This window comes from Lepidothrix coronata, unplaced genomic scaffold (genome assembly GCF_001604755.1).
Source record: "Lepidothrix coronata isolate B3197 unplaced genomic scaffold, Lepidothrix_coronata-1.0 Scaffold20, whole genome shotgun sequence".
NCBI classification, from domain to species: Eukaryota; Metazoa; Chordata; class Aves; order Passeriformes; family Pipridae; genus Lepidothrix; species Lepidothrix coronata.
This window is the reverse complement of record NW_016690200.1, coordinates 2,852,941-2,871,750: the sequence shown is the minus strand read 5'-3', so window position 1 is coordinate 2,871,750 and position 18,810 is coordinate 2,852,941. Positions and strand designations below refer to the sequence as shown.

The window sequence follows — 18,810 nt, the reverse complement described above, 5'->3', positions numbered from 1 at the left end:
CCATAGCTCCTACTGAATTTGCATCACTTTGCCCTCGATCCCAGAGTTTAAGTACTCCTTCAAACAGTCAATAAATAACTTCTGTAAAATGTGTTTAAAGATATTACTACAGACCAAGCCCTAGACAGCATCAAAATGAGTTTCATTACGCACCCAGTGTAAAAATATACCAAGTATTTCAAACAAGCCACTGAGTAGTATTTCGCAAACGCTCTTGGATTGAAAGGTCACGGTGATGGCTCTGTTCCAACATTGTGGTTTATTTTCTTAGTCTTTCGATGAGCCCAAAGTCAGGGTTTGGCTGGGACTCGGGAGAGTCGATGGAAAGCTATCGGGTGAGTATTTGGGGATGGGTTTTAAACTCCTATGCCAAACTTCAGAGCTGGCCTCTCTCCAGCTCCGTGACCGTCCCGCCGTAAAAACAAAAGCAGCAGCATCCAGGAGCTACTTAACAGCAGCTCCCCGTGCATCTGCTGCCCGGCAATACTGGAATATTATGGGCTTTTGGAGTTTCGGAGGTTTTTTTTTTTCCAATGAAACTGTAGGTGGAAGGCAAAGCAGAAGGCGCTGCGAGCAGAGCGGCAGCGGGGCGGAGAGAACCCTCCGGGCAGGGGCGGGCTCGCATCCCCCCGCCCGGGGAGATGCCCTGGAGCCGGGACACGGCATCCCACCCCCTTCCCCGCACACCCCTATCCCGGGACTCACCGGAGGAAGAAGAAATAAGCGTAGCCCTGCATGACGGTGTGCGAGTGGCAGGAGAAGTAGCCGAGGCCGGTGAGGTTGAGGCGGGAGCCGGCGGGCACCTCCAGCATGCTGCCCCACGCCTGGTCGCACAGCAGCTCGATCTCGGCCGAGTAAAAGAGGTCCCCCGCTCCCTGCTGGGGGCCGCCGGGGGGGTCCCTCTGCCAGGGCAGGTAGTTGTAGGCGCCGTAGGGGTCGGGGTGCAGCGCCAGCACTCGCGCGTAGACGATGATCGCGGCCAGCTCGGCCCGGCAGCCCTCGCTGAGCGGCCGCCACTCCGCGGGCAGCTGGCAGCCCCCCCCGGCACCCCCCCGGACCCCCGGACCCAGCCCCAACACCAGCGCCAGCAGCGGCAGCAGCCGCGGCGGGGGCGGCATCGCGGAGCCTCCGGGCCGGGCGGGCAGGGCAGGGGACGGGGGTCAGGGGGGCTGGAGCGGCCCGGAGGCGCTGCCGGACTGCCCCGGAGGCTGCGGGCGACCGGGGGTGCGGGAGAGGTGCAAGAGGTGCCGGGGGGAGAGGGAAGGGAGGCAGCGAGGCGGAGATGCGAACGGGCAGGGGAGCGAAAGGGTGGGGATGCAAAGGGGCGGGAGGGAGGAGTGGAGGGTGCAAGGGACAGATGCCCGAAGGGCCGAGGTCCGAGCAGGCAGGGGTGCAAAGGGGCGAAGATGCAGAGAGTCGAGGGACAGGGGGTGTGCAGGGGCAGAGATGCAAAGGGGAGGGATGGGAAAAGGCAGAGATGCGAAGGGGGCAGAGAGGCAAAGGGGAGGGATGTAAGTGAGAGAGGTGCAAAGGGGGAGGTGAAAAGGGAGGGATACAAAGGGGAGGGATGCAAAGGCAGAGTTGCAAAGAGGAGGAATGCAAAGGGAAGAGGTGGACGGGACGGAGAGTGCCAAGAGACGAGATATAAAAGGGCAGAGATGCGAAGGGCAGGCACACTCCGACGTGAGAGCAGCTGCTGCCAGGGATCCCCTGGCCCCGGGGTGGGCACTGGTGACACCCAGGGCTTTTGGGAGAACAGGTCTTCCTCCAATCATTTTCCAAAATACATCTGGTGAGCAAGGTAAAATTGAAAAGTCAGGTCTCAATATATTTTCACTTCCCACTGTTTCCTCCTAGAACTGTCTGAGGCAGCTTCAGCTTCTCCGGATTTCTGGCTGATGGCTCAAAGTCTGATCCTCTCCCCACACATGAACTGCTGTAGAGCTTCTCCCAGGGATCCCTGGGGGCACTGCAACACTCACAGCCCCAAAGAGCCTCTTGCTATTTCAGCTATTCTCCTTTTCCCACATTTGATCTCACTTGGAATAATAGTGTGGAATGGGCATGGGATGCTTAAAATCTTTTGGAGCTTTGGTTTTTTTTATATGAATATCACAGACTCATAGTCTCAGTTAGATCTCTCCCTAGCTGTGATGGTTACTCAAAGTTTGACAGCATGTCCTGTCTGGTTCCTTTAATCTCACTCTCTGTCTGTCTCCATCTGCCCCTCCAGTCCTCTACAAGGACTAGGAGTTCTTGGGAGCAGAAGGTGCCTCTTTGTTCCATGTTCATGCTGTGCCTGCTATGGGGGTCCTTGTGCATGACCAGGGTTCGAAATAATGTGCAAAATAATGAGTCATCAGTTAAATATTGCTGACTCAACTTCATAACAGGGAGACAAAATGTCTTTAGTGACAAGTGTCTCCCTCTGGAGTAGTTTCATCAGACTCAGCTGTGTGCTGAAGAGTTTAACAAAGTAATATTCATATTCCATGATGTCTTGATCCTACAATGTACTTCATCATAGCTTTATGCAAGAACAGCAAAGTTGGTTCTTGCTAAAACAGAAACAGATTTTGATTTTTTTTCCCTAACAAAAATCTCTGAATGACAGAGTTTTTCTAACTCTTTTTTTTCTATAATCTGCTTCTTGAAGATCAACAAATTGCTTCCAACTTTCAGGAAAAAAGTTTAATAGACAATTCTGAAAGGAATTCCCAACAGACCAACCAACTCAAATTTCCTTAATGTTAACCACTAGGAAAAACTTTTTCCTTTGGGACCTGAAGGGACTAAACTATGGTAGAGAAGGTTTCAGAGCCTCATTCAACGGTTTTTAGATATGTAAATAAGAAATATAAAGAAATACAAAGAATTGAGGTGGATGTTGACTTCAGACAAAGATGGGGCAGTTCTGGGGGCATTTTGTGCAATCCTGTATGAACCTCAGGTTTCTATTGAGTCCTTCAAGATGTTGGAAAAGACATAGGGGTCAAGTGAAGAAAAAGAGATGGGAGAGATGTTCAGCCCATCCAAGGCAGTCTTTCGATGTCTCTCCAAGGTATATGACTGGTGTCAGAGCCTGGCAGCTTCAGCAACATGAATCTTGTGTTGAGTGTGGGCAACAACATCGAGGTGTGTTACTACTTCGGTGCCACTCCTGTGGAGGTAGAGCCCCCAAAAAGCAAATGAGGTGTTTGTAACCACAGGTGGGTTGGTTCTGTCTGGGGAGCCAAATTCTTAGCTTGTCTGAAACGCAATTGCTATTTTTTCTGTGTATACATACAAGATTGGTGTCTTACGGGTAGAAAAGCCTCATATTTAACCTTCATCTCTGCTTACTGTGTGTTGCAAGTACATAATGGTCAGTTGTCCTCAAATCACTTTGGAAATATCTGATGTAAGCTGTGACCTGTTCTGCTGTTCCTCATATTTAATTTAGCCACCACATAACAGCTGGGAAGGAGGATGGAGTGAGAAAGGGAGGGACACAGGCAGCTCACAAGCAAAATAGAGATGCCTTTCCTTTATGCTACTATTAATAGTCTTATATTTTACCAGAGTGTTTGAATCAGAGGGCTAGCTCAGAAAACACAACAGCATCTGCTGGCATATGTTGGTGCTGGCTGATCCTCTCCAATTTGCTTTTTGGAGGTGATTACCACAGTGTGGAAGCAAATAATTAATGTTCTGTGGAATTTCTCTATCATTCTGCTGAGTTGTGTTGGCATTTTGAGGATACAGCAGGACTCCACAGAGCTGAGTTCAGAGTTGAATGAGCTGGATGAGCCAAAAGGAGGTCTTAGCCATAACTCTGGAGTAGACACAGTAGGTGTGCAGGTCTGCACATAAAAATAACTCTCACTTGAATATACCTGATTTCCTTGTTCTCTTCCATTTGTGCTTGCTGGTGCTGTGCCCACTGTCACTGTAAGGGCTTGGAGTGACTTATGTTCTTCTGTGCCCTCTGTGAGATGTCCTCAACTGAGACCTCTCCCTGTTAGGAGTCTCTCTGGAGATTCAGCAGTGTGTAACCTGCCCATCCCATCCCAACAAGCTGATCCCTTTGTTGTTTGAGTTCATTAGCAACTTTCAGTATTTTGGTAAAGAATTTGAACTATCTACATTCAGATCACAGTGATTAATGTGATTTAGCTTTTAAATTTCTCTCCACAGAAGAATCATCAATTTTTCTCATCTCTTCCTTTATTTCTGAGGTAGTGAAAAGTAACAGGAATCCATTCCAGGAGTCCTTTCTTTTCCAGCTCTGGATAAGGAATTAGTGACATGAAGTAAAGATTTGGAAACCCTCTCTGGAGACCACATCCTTCAGATCTGTGTTTGCTGTTTCTCTGCGGGGATCCACCGGCTGATCCGAGACGTTCTTCAGTGCAGTGTGAATACTTTTGTGCTGTGAACTCAGCGTGGGTCTGATGAGTGCTGTAGCCAAAACCAGCTAATCAGAGGAGCACCGATAGAGCCGATTACTGCTCAGGCTGCACTTTCAGCCACTCATCCATGTGCCACAGTCATTCATTCACCTCCTCCTCTTAGGTAGTCTTGTAGGCTTTATGACAGGCTCATGGTTTTCCCAGGCAGGAGCTCTTCCTTTTAGGCCACAACACCTTTATAGATATTTAAACCAAAGGTTTCTCCCTCTGGGCTATGTCATTTTCTTTGTTGTTTCTGTGGCAATGCACATGATTTAAGCCTTTTAATAAAACATATCTCTGCTCTGTCTCTCTCTTTGCCTTTAAAGTATAGACAGAGTTGAGCATTAGGCCAGGTATCAAACAGGAGAGCACTGTGCTTGACGTCTGGCTGCCCTTCTGATGGGTGTAGGTGATCTGAAACCTCAGCCCAGNGTCTTTTATTTATATATTCGCAGTTATTCCTTTGTAGTCCAGGGTACAAAATATCAAACCCAGATTTCTTTCCCCCTGCCCATCCCTCTTTAAACTGGGTGACCTACAAAGACGAATATTTGGCTGTGTTAGTGTCCCCACAGGAAGAGATGTTTTTGTTAGCTTCTCCTATCTATGCTTCTCTAATTCGAGTCATTCTTGTCATAGTTTGATATTTGGTCCATCATATTTAACTATTTTTGTACCAATGGCTGAGCTGGGTGATTCCTATTTAAAAAAAAAAATCACATTCCCTGGCCATAGTTCTTTATATCTTTTTCTTTTGAAGTAATTATGATCATGAAGAAACAGGATCTGTCTTTGGGGATCAGCTGGGAATACTGCTGTCTTAAAGAGTTTGGAAAGATTTACTTTATGTACAGCAGTAAAAAGACTTTCTGTAATACCACTTAGAATTTGAATGAAAAAGTGAGTAGAAGGATCAAAGAGTTGGTATAGATGGGGATCTTTGCCTACACTTTCATTCTATCTTTATGTCCTTTCTTTCCCCCCTCTGGCCTTTTCCCTTTTCCCTGTCCATCTTCAAAGAATCACAGAATGGTTTGGGTTGGAAGGCACCTTAAAGATCATGAAGTTCCAACCCCCTGCCATGGACAGGGACACTTTCCACTAGACTAGGGTGCTCAAAGCCCCATCCAGTCCAGCCTCGAACACTTCCAGGCAGGAGATATCCACAACTTCTCTGGGCAACCTGCCCCAGTGCCTCATCACCCTGAGAGTAGAAAATTTCTTCCTAATGTCTAATCTAAACCTACTCTCTTTCAGTTTAAAGCCAATATCCCTTCTTCATCCTGCCATCACTCTGGCCACAGGGTCCTGCTCTCCTTTTCCTTTTCCTTGATCTCTGACGAATCTCAACAATTCAAATGCAGTTTCCTTTGATTCTGGACCTCTGTCCTGTTAACTGTCCCCTACCAAAACTCCTATCTTACCCTGGCTCCCTGATATCTGGGGACATCTTACCCATCATGGCTGAAGGTGAACTGTTTTTCTCATTCCAAGTGACCCTTTATCCCTTTCATAATCATTGGCACTATCACCTCCTCTTATCCATCACTTGGACTTACAACCTGGATGTCATCCTCACCTTAGACTTTCCTCTCTGTTCTCAAAGTTGTCTAGACACTTTCTCTGTAGCTTCTCCCACATGTGCCTTTCCTATCACTTACACAACAAAAATGCTCTTGCCTCTCATGGCTTGAGTCCTGCAGCAACTTTTTCTGGACAAACCCAGCCTTGGCCCACCAGTGCCTACCCAACTTGTTACCACATCCACTGCTTTTCCAGCTCATCATGACTGATCATGTTTACCACCCATCTTTTCCCTGGACTCCCTTGGCGACAAACATCCACCTCTTGCTTCATGCCAGGCTCTTTCTGAAGAGCTCTGAGGCAAGGACCTCCTCAGCTCTGCATTTCTGCAGCATCTGGTTCATGAGCCATGGCTGCAGGTCCAAGAATAAAGAATAGCAACAACATGCAAGCTGATTCCAGCCCAAGCCAGCAGAGGCCAAAAGTTGCTGCGCTCATGAGTCTGTTCATAAATCAATGTGAACTGTGCTGTCTGAGCGCAGCTCCCAGTGGACACACATCTGCATAACACATACCACTGACACAACTGACGATGGGAAAAATATCTAAACAGATCATTCCCACAGCTGGGGAGAAATGAATAAAGATGTCTCAATTCTCCTGTCCCTGGGGTGAACTCTGGTTCAGGTAAACGCACTTCTTAAACATCAGAGATTTTAAAGGCAGAGGGGCTGTTAGAATAGTCTAATCTGACCACTCTGGCTAGATGATGCCACCCAGGGACTCCTGTGTCATGATCATAACTGAACTTAGAACAAGAGAGCGGAAGAAAGACACACAACTCTCACTTTAAAATCTCAGGTGGTGGAGAAGTTAGATCATCCCTCAATCAGTTGTTTCAATACTGAAATCTTATGCTTCATCCCAATCTGGATCTGCCTGGCTTCATCCTCCAGCCATGGGTTCATTTTGAGCTGTTGTCTGCTATGTGAAAAAAAGAACCCTTTTATTAGAAATTCTCACCCAATTTTGGCATTTATAATCCAATAATCAGATATCCCCTTGAATAAACTGAATACAGTTTCTTTCACTTGGTGGCAGGATGACCAGACTATCAGTCATTGTTGTAGCCTGATTGCCCCAGATTTTCAGCAACCTTTTCTTCTGCAGACACCAGAGTTGAACTCAGGATCATAGAGCCTGGTCTCCAAAGAGCCAGGAAATGGGCAACGCCACTACTTCTGTTTGGTTTTCTGCTCCCTTTTCCAAGAACCACATTTTTCCTACTGGCCAGCCTTATAGAAGTATGGAGCAATTTTCATTGGTCACTCCTGAAGAAAAATCGTACTAGCAAAGTACAATTTGCACTTCAATCCTAACTCCACCAAGTGAATGCAATTCTGGCCTGATTTCGGGCCAGAGCAATAATCTCTCCAGCACCCAGTTACTCACACTGGTCTCTTCAGCTGCAGGATCACAGGGGAGTGATGAAGAAAATGATGCCACGTGTTTAAGTCCTGATCCAACAGTGATATCATAGGACTTTGACTTCTTGTCTGGACAAAAGGATGGAGATGTGAAATGTTTTAGTTTTGCTTTAATATCTCAAGTTTTCTGGATTTATATCCTATCTCTCCTGTGTTTTCAAAGAGTTGAACTTTTGAGTCACATTTGGCATGTTTGACACAGAAGACATGTTTGACACGGTCTTCTGAAACTAATTTAGTGTTGCTGAATGGCAACAGATTGCCTGGGCTGCCTCTCCTCTGTGCCCCCAACAGAAGAGAGGCAGGACAACCCTGAGCTGTGGAAGGGGTTGACTTTCAAAAGGGCCAAGATGCTCCCAAACAAAACCCACTCTGCTGGTGCAGAGATGATGTGCAGGTACATCCAGCAGAGGCAGGTCACCAGAGTCAACATAGACCTGTGTGGCCTTTCAGTCTGCAGAAACCACCTTACCTTTCCTTCATCACTGATCAGCATCTGATCTCAGAGGATCCTGTGTGGATTCCACAAGGTAATGAGAATCATGACTGTCATGCTATTACTGACCCAACAGCAATGGGCACATGTGTCCAGGAGGCTGCTCAGCCCTGATTCGGGATGATCCCATGCAGATGAACCTTTCTTCTTGCAGTTTGCCTGGATAGAACAAAAAGGGGAAAAGGGCATCTTATAACGAGAGACCTTGGCACCATGTATAGTTAATGTAATTGAACTCACACTCTGCTCAGTTTTCACAACTGGGTTCTTACTCTGATGAGTTAATTCCCTTTGACATCCCTTCTGTCCCTCCCCTGCTTTCATTGAGACTAAAATAACCCAACTGTCCATCTTGCTTATGGAATTACTGAACTTTTAAGAGAACACAAAGTGCTCTCACACAAGGATTTGGGATTAAACCTCTCTTGTTTATGTTAAACATAACATCTTAATTCTTCCACTGCTGGAGGGCAAATGAGTCTCCACAATCCCAAAGAACCCTGCTTTCAAGCCCTATAGCAAAGGTCAGTGTGATTTGTTTCTCATTACAGATGTTTTTCCCGTGAAGTTGTCTTATGGTATATGACAGTTCTCTTACAAAACACCTTTATGTAATTTAAAGCATTTTTACTTAAAATATTTTTCATTATAAACCAAGAGATGCTTAATTTTCAGCATCATTCTCTTCTCTCGAACTGCATTAATCAATGAAGTACCTGATTTTGTTTTCCAGGGATGTGGTAAGGAAAACAACTGTGTGCCATCCATGTCTCATGCAACACCCAAGGAGCTCTGGATTTGGAAGGGGGAATCCCACTGAAGCTGGCATTTCCTTGAACTGTGTTTGACTTCAATCTCCTGGCTCTGGGGGTATGTATGCCTTGTGTACAGATGTGTATGCACACCTGGAGGGGGAGACTTGTGGGAAAGAGGGGCAAGGTAGCACAGATTACTGAGTGGTAGATTACTGTAGAGTCCTACAGGGGTTAGAAATGCCCCTGCACCCCATGAAGTTCCACAGATAAAGGGATAGGAAATAACATGAGGATGAGGCAGACGCAGGGATGGAGAGCCCAAGAGAAAGTCAGAAACTGCGAAAAAGGCAGAGGAAGTGGAAGGAAGAGACTCAGTACAGGAAGGAAAGGGCAGTGAGGGAAGCAGCTTGTCAAGGAAAATTTTAGGCAAAGAAGGAGCAAATGAAGGAATTAACTAATTGAACAGTATATGGTACAACTTGAGAAACTGGGACAAGAAAAGAAAAAAGGAACAATGAGAATCCTAGGCCTTTTTTTTTTTTTTGCCTTGGTCACTGATTGTAAGTGTCCAGTACAAACACCACCAGAGACTCCTGCACATCCCCACAGGAGCTCTCAGCCCTTCCATAACACCAGCTTTTGCCCAGCAGTCTCATGCTGGCCAGCTTGCATTGCCTCTTGTCCTGCAGAAAGCTGGACCTATCCTGAGTGCCATGCCCTCCCTCTCAGCTGCCCCCTGTGCTCCTGACCTTCCTGAAGCCACAGAGCAGCTCTGCTTGCCCCACCACAGCCCCACCATCAGCCCCTGCCTTTTGTCTCATGGGCATCCCCACACCTACTTCTGTTTCTGGGCCATTTCAAATGAAGTACCAAGAGAAGGAGAAAAGTGGATTTTCTTGCCTGGGGTGGCCTTATAAGCTGTGTCCCTGACAGTGGAGGGTCATAACCTTCCCAGCAATATCCAGCAACACTCACATGAGATGTGTCCACTCCCCACAAACTACCTATTCCCCAACCACCAGGCAGCAAGATTCTCTCTTAAGCAGCTACTGAGAGGGCATCAAACACTCTAGACCAACCCTACAAAATGGGTCAAGGCCCTCCTCCATTAGCATAGGGGTTCTGTATTTTTCTGCCTTAAGTAGGTCTTGTTCTTCTCTGGTATGCTCTAGAACAGAGTATTGCAGGTCTTTGACACGGCCACTCTATCCACAGAGCAGCTGATGTGAAAGCACATCCCCCCTGCTGTTGTGCAGGAGGTTTATTTGGATTTTAGAAATTACCCTTACCAAAGAATAAAAAAACTACTCTTAACCCAGTGAGTTAACCCAAGCACGTGGCCAAGGCAGTGAAATGGGCTCTGATCCAGCTCCCACACCAGAGGTTGCTCCTTCTTCTCATGGCAATCAGCTGGCTTGTTGCTGAGCACAACTGTCCTCCTGACTCAGGGGAATTGCTCCCTCAGGAGCTGGGTCAGCAATGCCACCAACATTCATGAAGGATTCACTTGAAGGCCAGCGATGAGGGCAGTGCTGCTGGTGGGTAACTGTTGGTCATTTAGTCCTGCTCCTGACTTCCTTGGCAATGAGATTATCACACACAGCATCAGCACCGCCAAGGAGGGAACAGACCCACCTCTGAACCTGTCTCTGCCAAGTGAAACTCATCCATGCCGTTGCTGATGACCCAGTGGCAGAGCCCGACTGCTTCACTGCTGTGCATAGATAGGTGCATTTGCACACACACAGCAGCACACAAGGTCAGATGTCAAGCCAGGACAGCTGTCCCTTGGCTACCATTTGAGGTGTTGGTGACACATGTACAAAGCAGGGGGTGTTGGAGCCAATGAAGGCTACAAGGTCCAGCAGCAGCCAAAGCAAATGATTTGCTGTATTATATCACATGTCAGCAAAGCTGCCTGGCTCCTCTTTGGATTGCATTAGGTGTTCAGGCTGAAGTATCACATTTTACATGTTTGTCTTGGGTAAGATTTTTGTACAAAAAGTTTCAATGGTCTCTTCACCAGGGCAGTCTAAAGAGTAATTTATTTTTTTTAGTTGTGTAGAAGACTCTGTTTCTATGAGTAGAGGCAAGACTTTCATATTGGACTGAAACATAAGGATGGAGACAGAGATTGACTGGAAGAATAAGATTTGGGGACAAAAATGCCAGGCCTGGTAGGTCACACAGGTACCAGCTTCTTACTACATAAAGGGATTGTGACTTTACATCCAGTAAAGTGTGTGTGGCACTCAGATAATGTGGAGACAAGCATCACAGGAAAGCCTATACCGGTGTTAATAGCTCTGTCTCTCAAGTTTTACCTCTCAAATACCTACAGATTCAAGGAGAGGGGATTTCATGGCATTTGCACACTGAGCAGTGGAGATAAAATATAACTGCTCTCTAGGAGGGCACATTCCAAACTGCTGCTCATGGCTCACCGCCCTGAAGGAAGGTTTAGGAGACAGCAGGCATTCTCCTGCTCCTGAAGATTTACCATTGCTCATTTGCATCCATGTTCATGTAGCACTGAGACACCAGGAGACACCTTCTCTGCTCATCTCATCTCCAGTGCAATAGTTAGAGAAGATCTGCTTTCTGCAGATACCCTGCTAAAAACCCTGCTGTGCAGAGGCTTGCTGGAGCTGGGCACAGGCACAGCCTGAAGCTCTGAAACACTTAGGAGTGGCATTCACAATGCAGACAGCCCAAAGAAGTTGTCCACTTTTCTTGGAGGGTCAATCCATTGCAGGAGTTTCTGGGAATAAGAGCACTAAGTCACTTGCCTGCAGCCTTCCCATGGCAGCCCTCCATCCCCTCACCACAAGTTCACTGCTGAGGTTCATCACCAAGCCTCATCTGCTGCACAGGTGATAACAACCACGGAGGGAAGGAAAATGCCTCTTTCACAGAGGTGCATGTTAATCTCTAGTTCAGATTAAATATATCCTGGCTGCTGGAAACAGCTGTGAAAGGTCCTTTTCTTTGTCGTTCCCAAGTGTGATGCATTCCTCCTCTTCACCATCCCCTCATGAAGGGGGAGAGAAAAGCATCGGATAAAAGCCTTGCTCCAGGGCAAGAAAAGATCCAAACTGCAACTTTGCATAAATCTGTCACTTTGATTCCCCTGAGAACAACTGCAAACGGTGAAAAATGGCATAGCAAAGCAAGCCCAGGTGTTAACTCCTCTTTTTTTAATTGGGGGGTGGGGGAAGGGGAGGAAGGAGAAAATGTTGTTGCAAACAGCCCCAAAACGTGATTCCTCTCACTCAGCTTTATGCTTCGTTAGCTCTTTCAGGACTATCTCTGTGCCCATGAAGTCTTATTTCTGAACCAGAAAGGAAATGGGGAGATTTTCCCGTATCAATATCTGCTGCAAAATCCACATTAAGCACCCTTTGCTGTTTCTGCTGTTTTATTCTCTCCCTAGATCAATTTGCGAGGAGGGAGTTTCCCTCTGTCTCACTTTTAAATGCTAATGCATCAAAGATTTGCTGGGTTGGGCTCAGGCGTGGGAGGGCCTCTGAGGACGCTCAGTGATGCCTTTCACCCCAGGGTCAGCTTTGTATTCTGCATTAAATTTGACTCTTATACTTGAAACAAAGAAACACTGTTGTTGCTAACACTTTTTCTCTCCTCAATCCCGGCACTTTCATCCCCAAATGCCTTGGCAACAAGTGGCCAAATTTTGTTCAGGCAAGTGGAGGCAGCGGTGGGGCCCGAGTTCATCTTTGCTGGCAATGACCTGGATGCCCCCCAGGAGGACTGACAGCACCGAGGAATCCTGGAGGCTGCCCCAAGGTGGCACCTGTGTTTGGGGCATGTGGCAGGGTCCCCCAGACCAGCAGGGATGGCACAGACACCTCTTGCCTTGCCTGGGGCTCCTCTGGCCCCCACCCACCCCATGCAGCCCCCGTCTGGCCGCAGCCCAGCTCCACATCCCTACCTTTGTCCCTTAATCTCTCCTGCTCTCATTAAGCAGGAGGGGCTTTCGTTAAGGTTCCATTGTGCAGAAGGAAATTGCTTTTGCCACTGCAGTCCCAAGGGCTGTACATTTCTCAGGCAATTAGACCTTTATCAGCTGCAGAGATAAGGATTGCTGAATATGTGTTGGCTGACACAGACTGACACAGACATATAGCTTAATTAATGTAAGCGAAATGCTTTGAAGTCCTTTTTGTTCCTCTTTTGAGGCTGATTCTTTTGTTTGTTTGTTTGTTTGTTTGTTTGTTTGTTTGTTTGTTTGTTTGTTTGAAGTCCTTGTCCTGTTAGTTGCTAAAACCATATTTGGAGTCAATGAAGTGAAATTCCTCAGGACAGTGTTGGGTACCACTAGTCAGCATGTTTAAGCCTGGCAAGCTGCTCTTTCCAGGCATGATGGACCTGGTGATCACTTCTGTGAGAGTTTTCGGAGCACAGCCTTATAGGACTGGAGACCCCACCAGGCTGCTCAGCAACCTTCTCACACTGAACCACCCCAGAACTCACAGTGCTGAGCCAGGAGAACCTGCTCTCTCACTGACATTGGAGAAAGCTGCCCACACCAGGACATTTCTAATCCTACTCAGCTATAATTCAAGCGTACATGGAAAATGGTTTACCCACCAAGGGAGTTTTGTATTACAGTGTTGCGCTGCTTGTTTTGCAAGCCAAATTAATAGTAAGGCTTGGCCAAGTTCTGCATAGGTTGAAACCTGACTTTTGGCTCAGTTTTGGTCTGACAAGATTTTGGTGTCTCCATCATCAGCTTTGCTTTTGGGATCAGCAGCAGCTTTTTGCTGTTGTTCCCATTCCAGACACGGGTGGCTTGCATTCAGACTGAGGATACCTGTGGGTCTTGTGAGTCATGCTGAGAGCATTACATGGGGTTGGGCTTAAACAGATGAAAAGTGAGAATTTGTGAGACTTTGGCAGTCTATGCAATGAATTTGTAATGGCAGAGGTAGGATGAATTCCACCTCTGCTGTATATGGCTCTTCCAGGGGACATGCAGAAGTTCAGGCTAATGTACAGCTCTGCCTGTTGTGTGGTGACTGATGGATTACACTCAATCACCCCAGAGTTGTGCTTGGAGTTTCTCATTTCAATAATCTACTAACTCTCACAGAAATCAACAGGAGGCTGAAACTGATGTTTTTAATGTGAGCTGGGTTGGCTATTAAAATCCAACATTGTTTGAGATCATCTCTCTTACATCCCTCTGAGATCAAAGAAATTTACTATGGACAAGTGCAATCACACATAGATATGATATGATTAATTCTCCACGGTTCAGATCAGAGTTCAGATCTCTCTTGAGGAAAAGATCTTTTTATATGCAATATTCAGAAGTAGTAGAAGATAATTTCCCAAGAGGAATCCTTGGTTCCTAAAATCACTTTCCTCTTGGTTCACCTTTCCTTAAAGCCATTTGAGAAAGTGATTTGTCCTACATAGACTGGAAACTGCAGAATGTTTTCTGAAATGAAATAGAAATGCACTGAAACACAGTAATACCAAGCTGGCCCAGCAGGTATGGACTTGGAGTTGGGATACCAGAGTGTAATTCTCTTTCCTCACACTGTGATACTTCGGGCAAGTCACCAAATAAATACCTAAAAATATGAGTCTTAGTCCCACTGTACCCCAGATTTCCATTTGTAACTAGAGAAAATGCCATTTTCTTTGATCACAGTGCTGTGGTGAAGCAGAGATTTGTTGGAGTGTCGTGATGCTACAGTAATGGGGACTACCATCAATAAAGCTCATGTTATAGGAAAGTCTACTAGCAAAGAATTTATAACTAGCAAATTGAGGAAAAGAAATACAGTAGTGAAATGTTCAGAACTGCTAACTGTGTGTTTAAAGGTTTGGGAAAATGCCTAGAGCTGTAAGTAGATGCCAGAGAAATTAATTATGATAATAAAACTTCTGGGAAGAGGTGGAAATGCTGGAATGGTCAAATCATGGGTAATTATGAAGAATATTTTCTGTCCTCTTGGTAACACAGAGCTGCAAGGAATGTGTGTGTTGCCTCCAGAAATGTGAGGGGCCAGGATGTCATTCTTCCAGAAACAAAACAGACAAGAACTGAAAGGAAAAAAAAAAAAAGGAGGGGGGGAAGAAAAAGAAAAGAAAAGCCAAACCAAACAAATGCCTCACAGGTCACGATGCAGCAGCCAGAACTTTGAAAGGCAGCCAGGGGAAATTCCCTGAGAAGCTTCCCTCTGCTCACGTAGGAATTCCTCGCCCCTAACCTTTGCTTGGGATCAGCTGAATCATGTTATATGGTCTTATTTTTCATCCCAGCTGTACACCTCCAGGCTGCACACATCCGAGTGGATTATCAGGGACGAACAAGCCTCTACTCTTCCTTTCTTTCCTCTGGCCCTCATGTTTATGGTCGGAGGTTTTTATCCAACCTAGTGGCCTCTGCTGGAGCCACATTGGTCTCAAAGGCTGATGGGCAGCACCTACAAGACCAGAAATGCTTGCTGCAGCTGACAGCCATGCAATTGCTCCTTCGCTGACACATTTAAAGACAATATTTGCTGCTCACTGCAAAAAACTATTCGTAAAAACTCTGCCCTGATGGCAAGTTGGCAGCACAATTACCTAAACTCTGTACAGACACTCCAGGTCACTGGTGACTGTTTAGGCTGTGCTGTTTCAAGATGAATTAATTGCCTCCTGGGTTTCCCCTGGCTCTGCAAGGCTTTACTGGATTCACACATACTGCCAACTGCTGCACAGAAAGCCACAGGGGAAAGATAGAGCTGGGAGAGGAGATACAGACGGGTCTAGCAAAGCTTTCATTTAATTTGCTTGTGAATATCACAATCTCTTCATGCTACAACTCTTCTTGTGTTGCAGGCCATTGAAAAGAAATAATTAAAATGCACATTGCAAGCCATGAAAATTAAAGGCTTTGATCTTGTTCTGCTGTTCAGGAGAAAGGCTGCAAACTCCACCCTGCTGAAATGCAGCACTAGCTGAGCTTCTAGGAAACTCACAGGCTTTATCCAAACTACAAAACTCTCAAAACTGGAGCTTGTGTCTTCCCTTTCAAGAAAACTTTGATACACAGTAATGGGATTTCCCCACACACCAGTACATAATGTTTTATTGATTCTTATCCCTTACAGAAGTGGCACACCATTCTTACTCCTTACAGAAATGGCATGCAGTTCTTCTTGGGATAACTGCTTTGGTGCATCACACTGCTCACCTTCAACACAGCACCTAAAAGCCCTGAGCTGGCGGGTGTTCGGCATCATCCTGGAGCGCTGTCCTTGCAGATGCTCCCATCCCTCAACAACATTTAAAAACCTTTAAATCGGGCTGTCTGCCTCCTCACACTGCTTAGGATTCAGAGCACTTCTCCTGGACTCATTGCAGAAGGAACCCTGGAGATCCCATGAAAGGAAGGAAAACTTTACAGAGTATTTTGTGTCTGTTGGCTCTGCAGTGATGCTATCATGTATCTCCTGGATTGCTGACATCTTGGCATTAATCCTCATGGGATTCCTTTGCCAGCTATATCCTGATATCTGAGATATGATTTATGCCTTTACTGACAAGTCCATCAATAGACAGTCTGCTCCACTAAAATGAGACTATCCCTCAGAGAAACCCCCTGTTCTGAATATTTATGAGCAGGTTTGATCTAGATATTTCCAAACACAGTACTTTCAAAGAAGGCACCTTGTGGGCAACTTTCATCATAAACTGCAGAAGCCACCAGGGTAGTGGAGCCATCCTACTGCTTGATGATTTACTGGGATTAGGAGACCCTGTCCCTTAAACACTCTGTAATTTCAGCAGGGGTGTTGGAAGTTTACTGCAGATTTTTCCAGAGATGACAGCGTTTCAGTGAGGGGATGCTGTGGAACACCATATTCTAGTGGGGTTCTCACCCTGCATTGCGAGAGTATCCAAATGTCCTTCAGAAACACTTCCAGAAGAACGTTTATTTCCATTTTTTTTTTCCACTCCCCAAGCTAAAAGCTATTTGTCAGACTCTGTTGTTCTTCATGTACTTTATATGACCACCTCTCAATAAGTGCATGATTTAAGCTTTAGGATGAAACCTGGAAATAGCACTCAGACCCCTGGAGAGTTCATTCCTACAAACTAAAGATGCTTTCAGACCATTCTGCCTGATTGCACTTCGATACAGAATGATTCAGGAGAGCAATCCTTATTCACTTCTGCCTCTCCTTTGGTGAGAATCATGACAGCACAGCACAAGGGGGAGCCAGCTGTTTGGCTTTTTTATTTTATTTTGGTGGTTTTATCCCATTTTCCACCTCAGTCTGCACCTGATTCTCAGATATATTAGCTCAAGCTGGAAGTAACTGCTCTGATTTCAAGTGAGATGGGGTTTACTCAGCTGGCTGCCTGCTTTGCTCAATTATTAATGTTGGAGCACTATTGATTTTGCCTCTTTGAGCTTAGTGGAGAACAAGTGCTGAAAAATGGAAGTGGCAAACACAGGAACAAGAAGAAAACAGCATCTGCTTCCAACACGGTTCAGTCACCTGAAATCCAAGTGGCCCATGAAATACGTTAACCTGTGAAAAGTCATTCCCACAGAAGTTATTTTTTTCTCTCTCAAATTCCTCTAGTTACTTTCACTCAACATGACTCCTCATTTCCCAGGTTCAAGGATGAGATGTTTTGGGGTAATGTCTTTGGGTAAACAGTACCTTTACAGGAACTGGCTGCTGTCTGGGAAATTCTTTGAGATTTGGTATATGGATGTCACACTGAAGTGCTTACAAGCAAAACAAGGGACAAAACCAAAGCAATAAATTAGCACAACTCTCACTCTCAAAGACAATCTTCCCCCACTCCATCCCAAAATTTACTTTACTAGCTAGAGTCTCAGGCAGTCTGAAACCTTAGATTTGCTTTCGAAGAATAAGGAAGAGAAAATGCCCTTTAAGAAGTTTACCTTCATGAGCTCTCCCCAGCCCTAAGCTACCCACTAGCTCACCCATCCTACACAAAAATCTTCCAGGACCATAAAGCACCCTCCCACATGGTCTCTCTACTCTGGAACACACTTCTGCTGCCAAAATCCACCATGTCCAGCTGGGACAGCGGCAGCTGTGTTAGAGCCCAGATTTGGCCTCGAGGAGGAACTACTGGGGCTTTTAAAGAGATTTGTAGTAAATCCCCACCCAGAGCACAGCCTATAAACAGAGATGGTTTCAGAAGGAAAGTTATCAGGCCAAGGAAAAATCTTTACAGAAGTCACAACTGCCTGTATATATCGGGTTTTACCATGATATCAGGAGGGGCCCAGATCCTATAGTGATGCACTATAGAAAAATCTGCAACTAGAAACAATCTCTTAAACAGAAACCCTGTTGGGAATGCTGCCAGGCCTTAGTGATATTTGACATTGGGCTTGATTCAGATTTTTGTCACAGGTTCCTTTTCTGGGGAAGAATAGGCTAAACCAAAACAATGAGACAGGAAGTTTGTGATTTGAGCCCTACTCTGACACTGCAATGCTAAAAAATACATAAGGTAAAAATAACATGTCAAGCTAATAATATCTTAAATGAGTATCCAAACACTTCAGGGAAAGCAAGTACCTAAAAATCTTTACATATCCTTCCCCTTTCGTTGTCTCTTGCATAAATTATTAGACAGAAGCTATGATGTAATGCAATCGAGCACAAGACTGACTCTTCTTTCTCTTCAGTGCATACAGTTGAGGCCAAGTATCCCTTCTCCTTTGTACCCTCTAAATAAATGGCCAGCCAGAAATAGCAGACAGCTAGGGTAAAAAAAGAAGATATTAAAAGAGATGGCTGCAAGTGAAACAGTGAGCATCACACCAGGAGGGTGGTTGGGCACTGAAACTGGCTCCTCAGAGAAGTGGTCACAGCACCAAGCCTGACAGAGTTCGACAATGCTCTCAAGCACATGGTGAGATTTTTGGGGTTGTCCTGTGCAGGGTCAGGTTTCAATGATCCTTGTGTTTCCCTTCCAACTCAGGATATTCTCAGATTCTACAATAGGAATTACTGCAAAGAAACTGCCTGAGTTCCCATTTGGGTCTGCATCATGCCCTGTACAATTCTGTTCACCTTGAGGGAGAGGAGCAAGCAGAAGTAACC

General features: G+C 45.8%; 1 protein-coding gene and 1 long non-coding RNA gene across 2 annotated transcripts in view; one reads left to right on the top strand and one right to left on the bottom strand.

The window, feature by feature from the left end:
- The window catches only part of CCDC3 (coiled-coil domain containing 3), a 36,840-nt gene extending 35,722 nt beyond the window's left edge, over positions 1-1,118 (bottom strand). Inside the window, exon 1 of the mRNA XM_017807787.1 lies at positions 706-1,118. Coding sequence (XP_017663276.1) covers positions 706-1,118 — 413 coding nt within the window. The remainder of the gene's footprint in view (positions 1-705) is intronic.
- On the top strand, positions 227-11,209 carry LOC108493871. Its single transcript, XR_001873632.1, has 3 exons — positions 227-335; positions 8,674-8,810; positions 10,753-11,209. It is a non-coding gene; the product is annotated as an uncharacterized LOC108493871 (long non-coding RNA).
- The last annotated feature ends 7,601 nt before the right edge of the window (positions 11,210-18,810 follow it).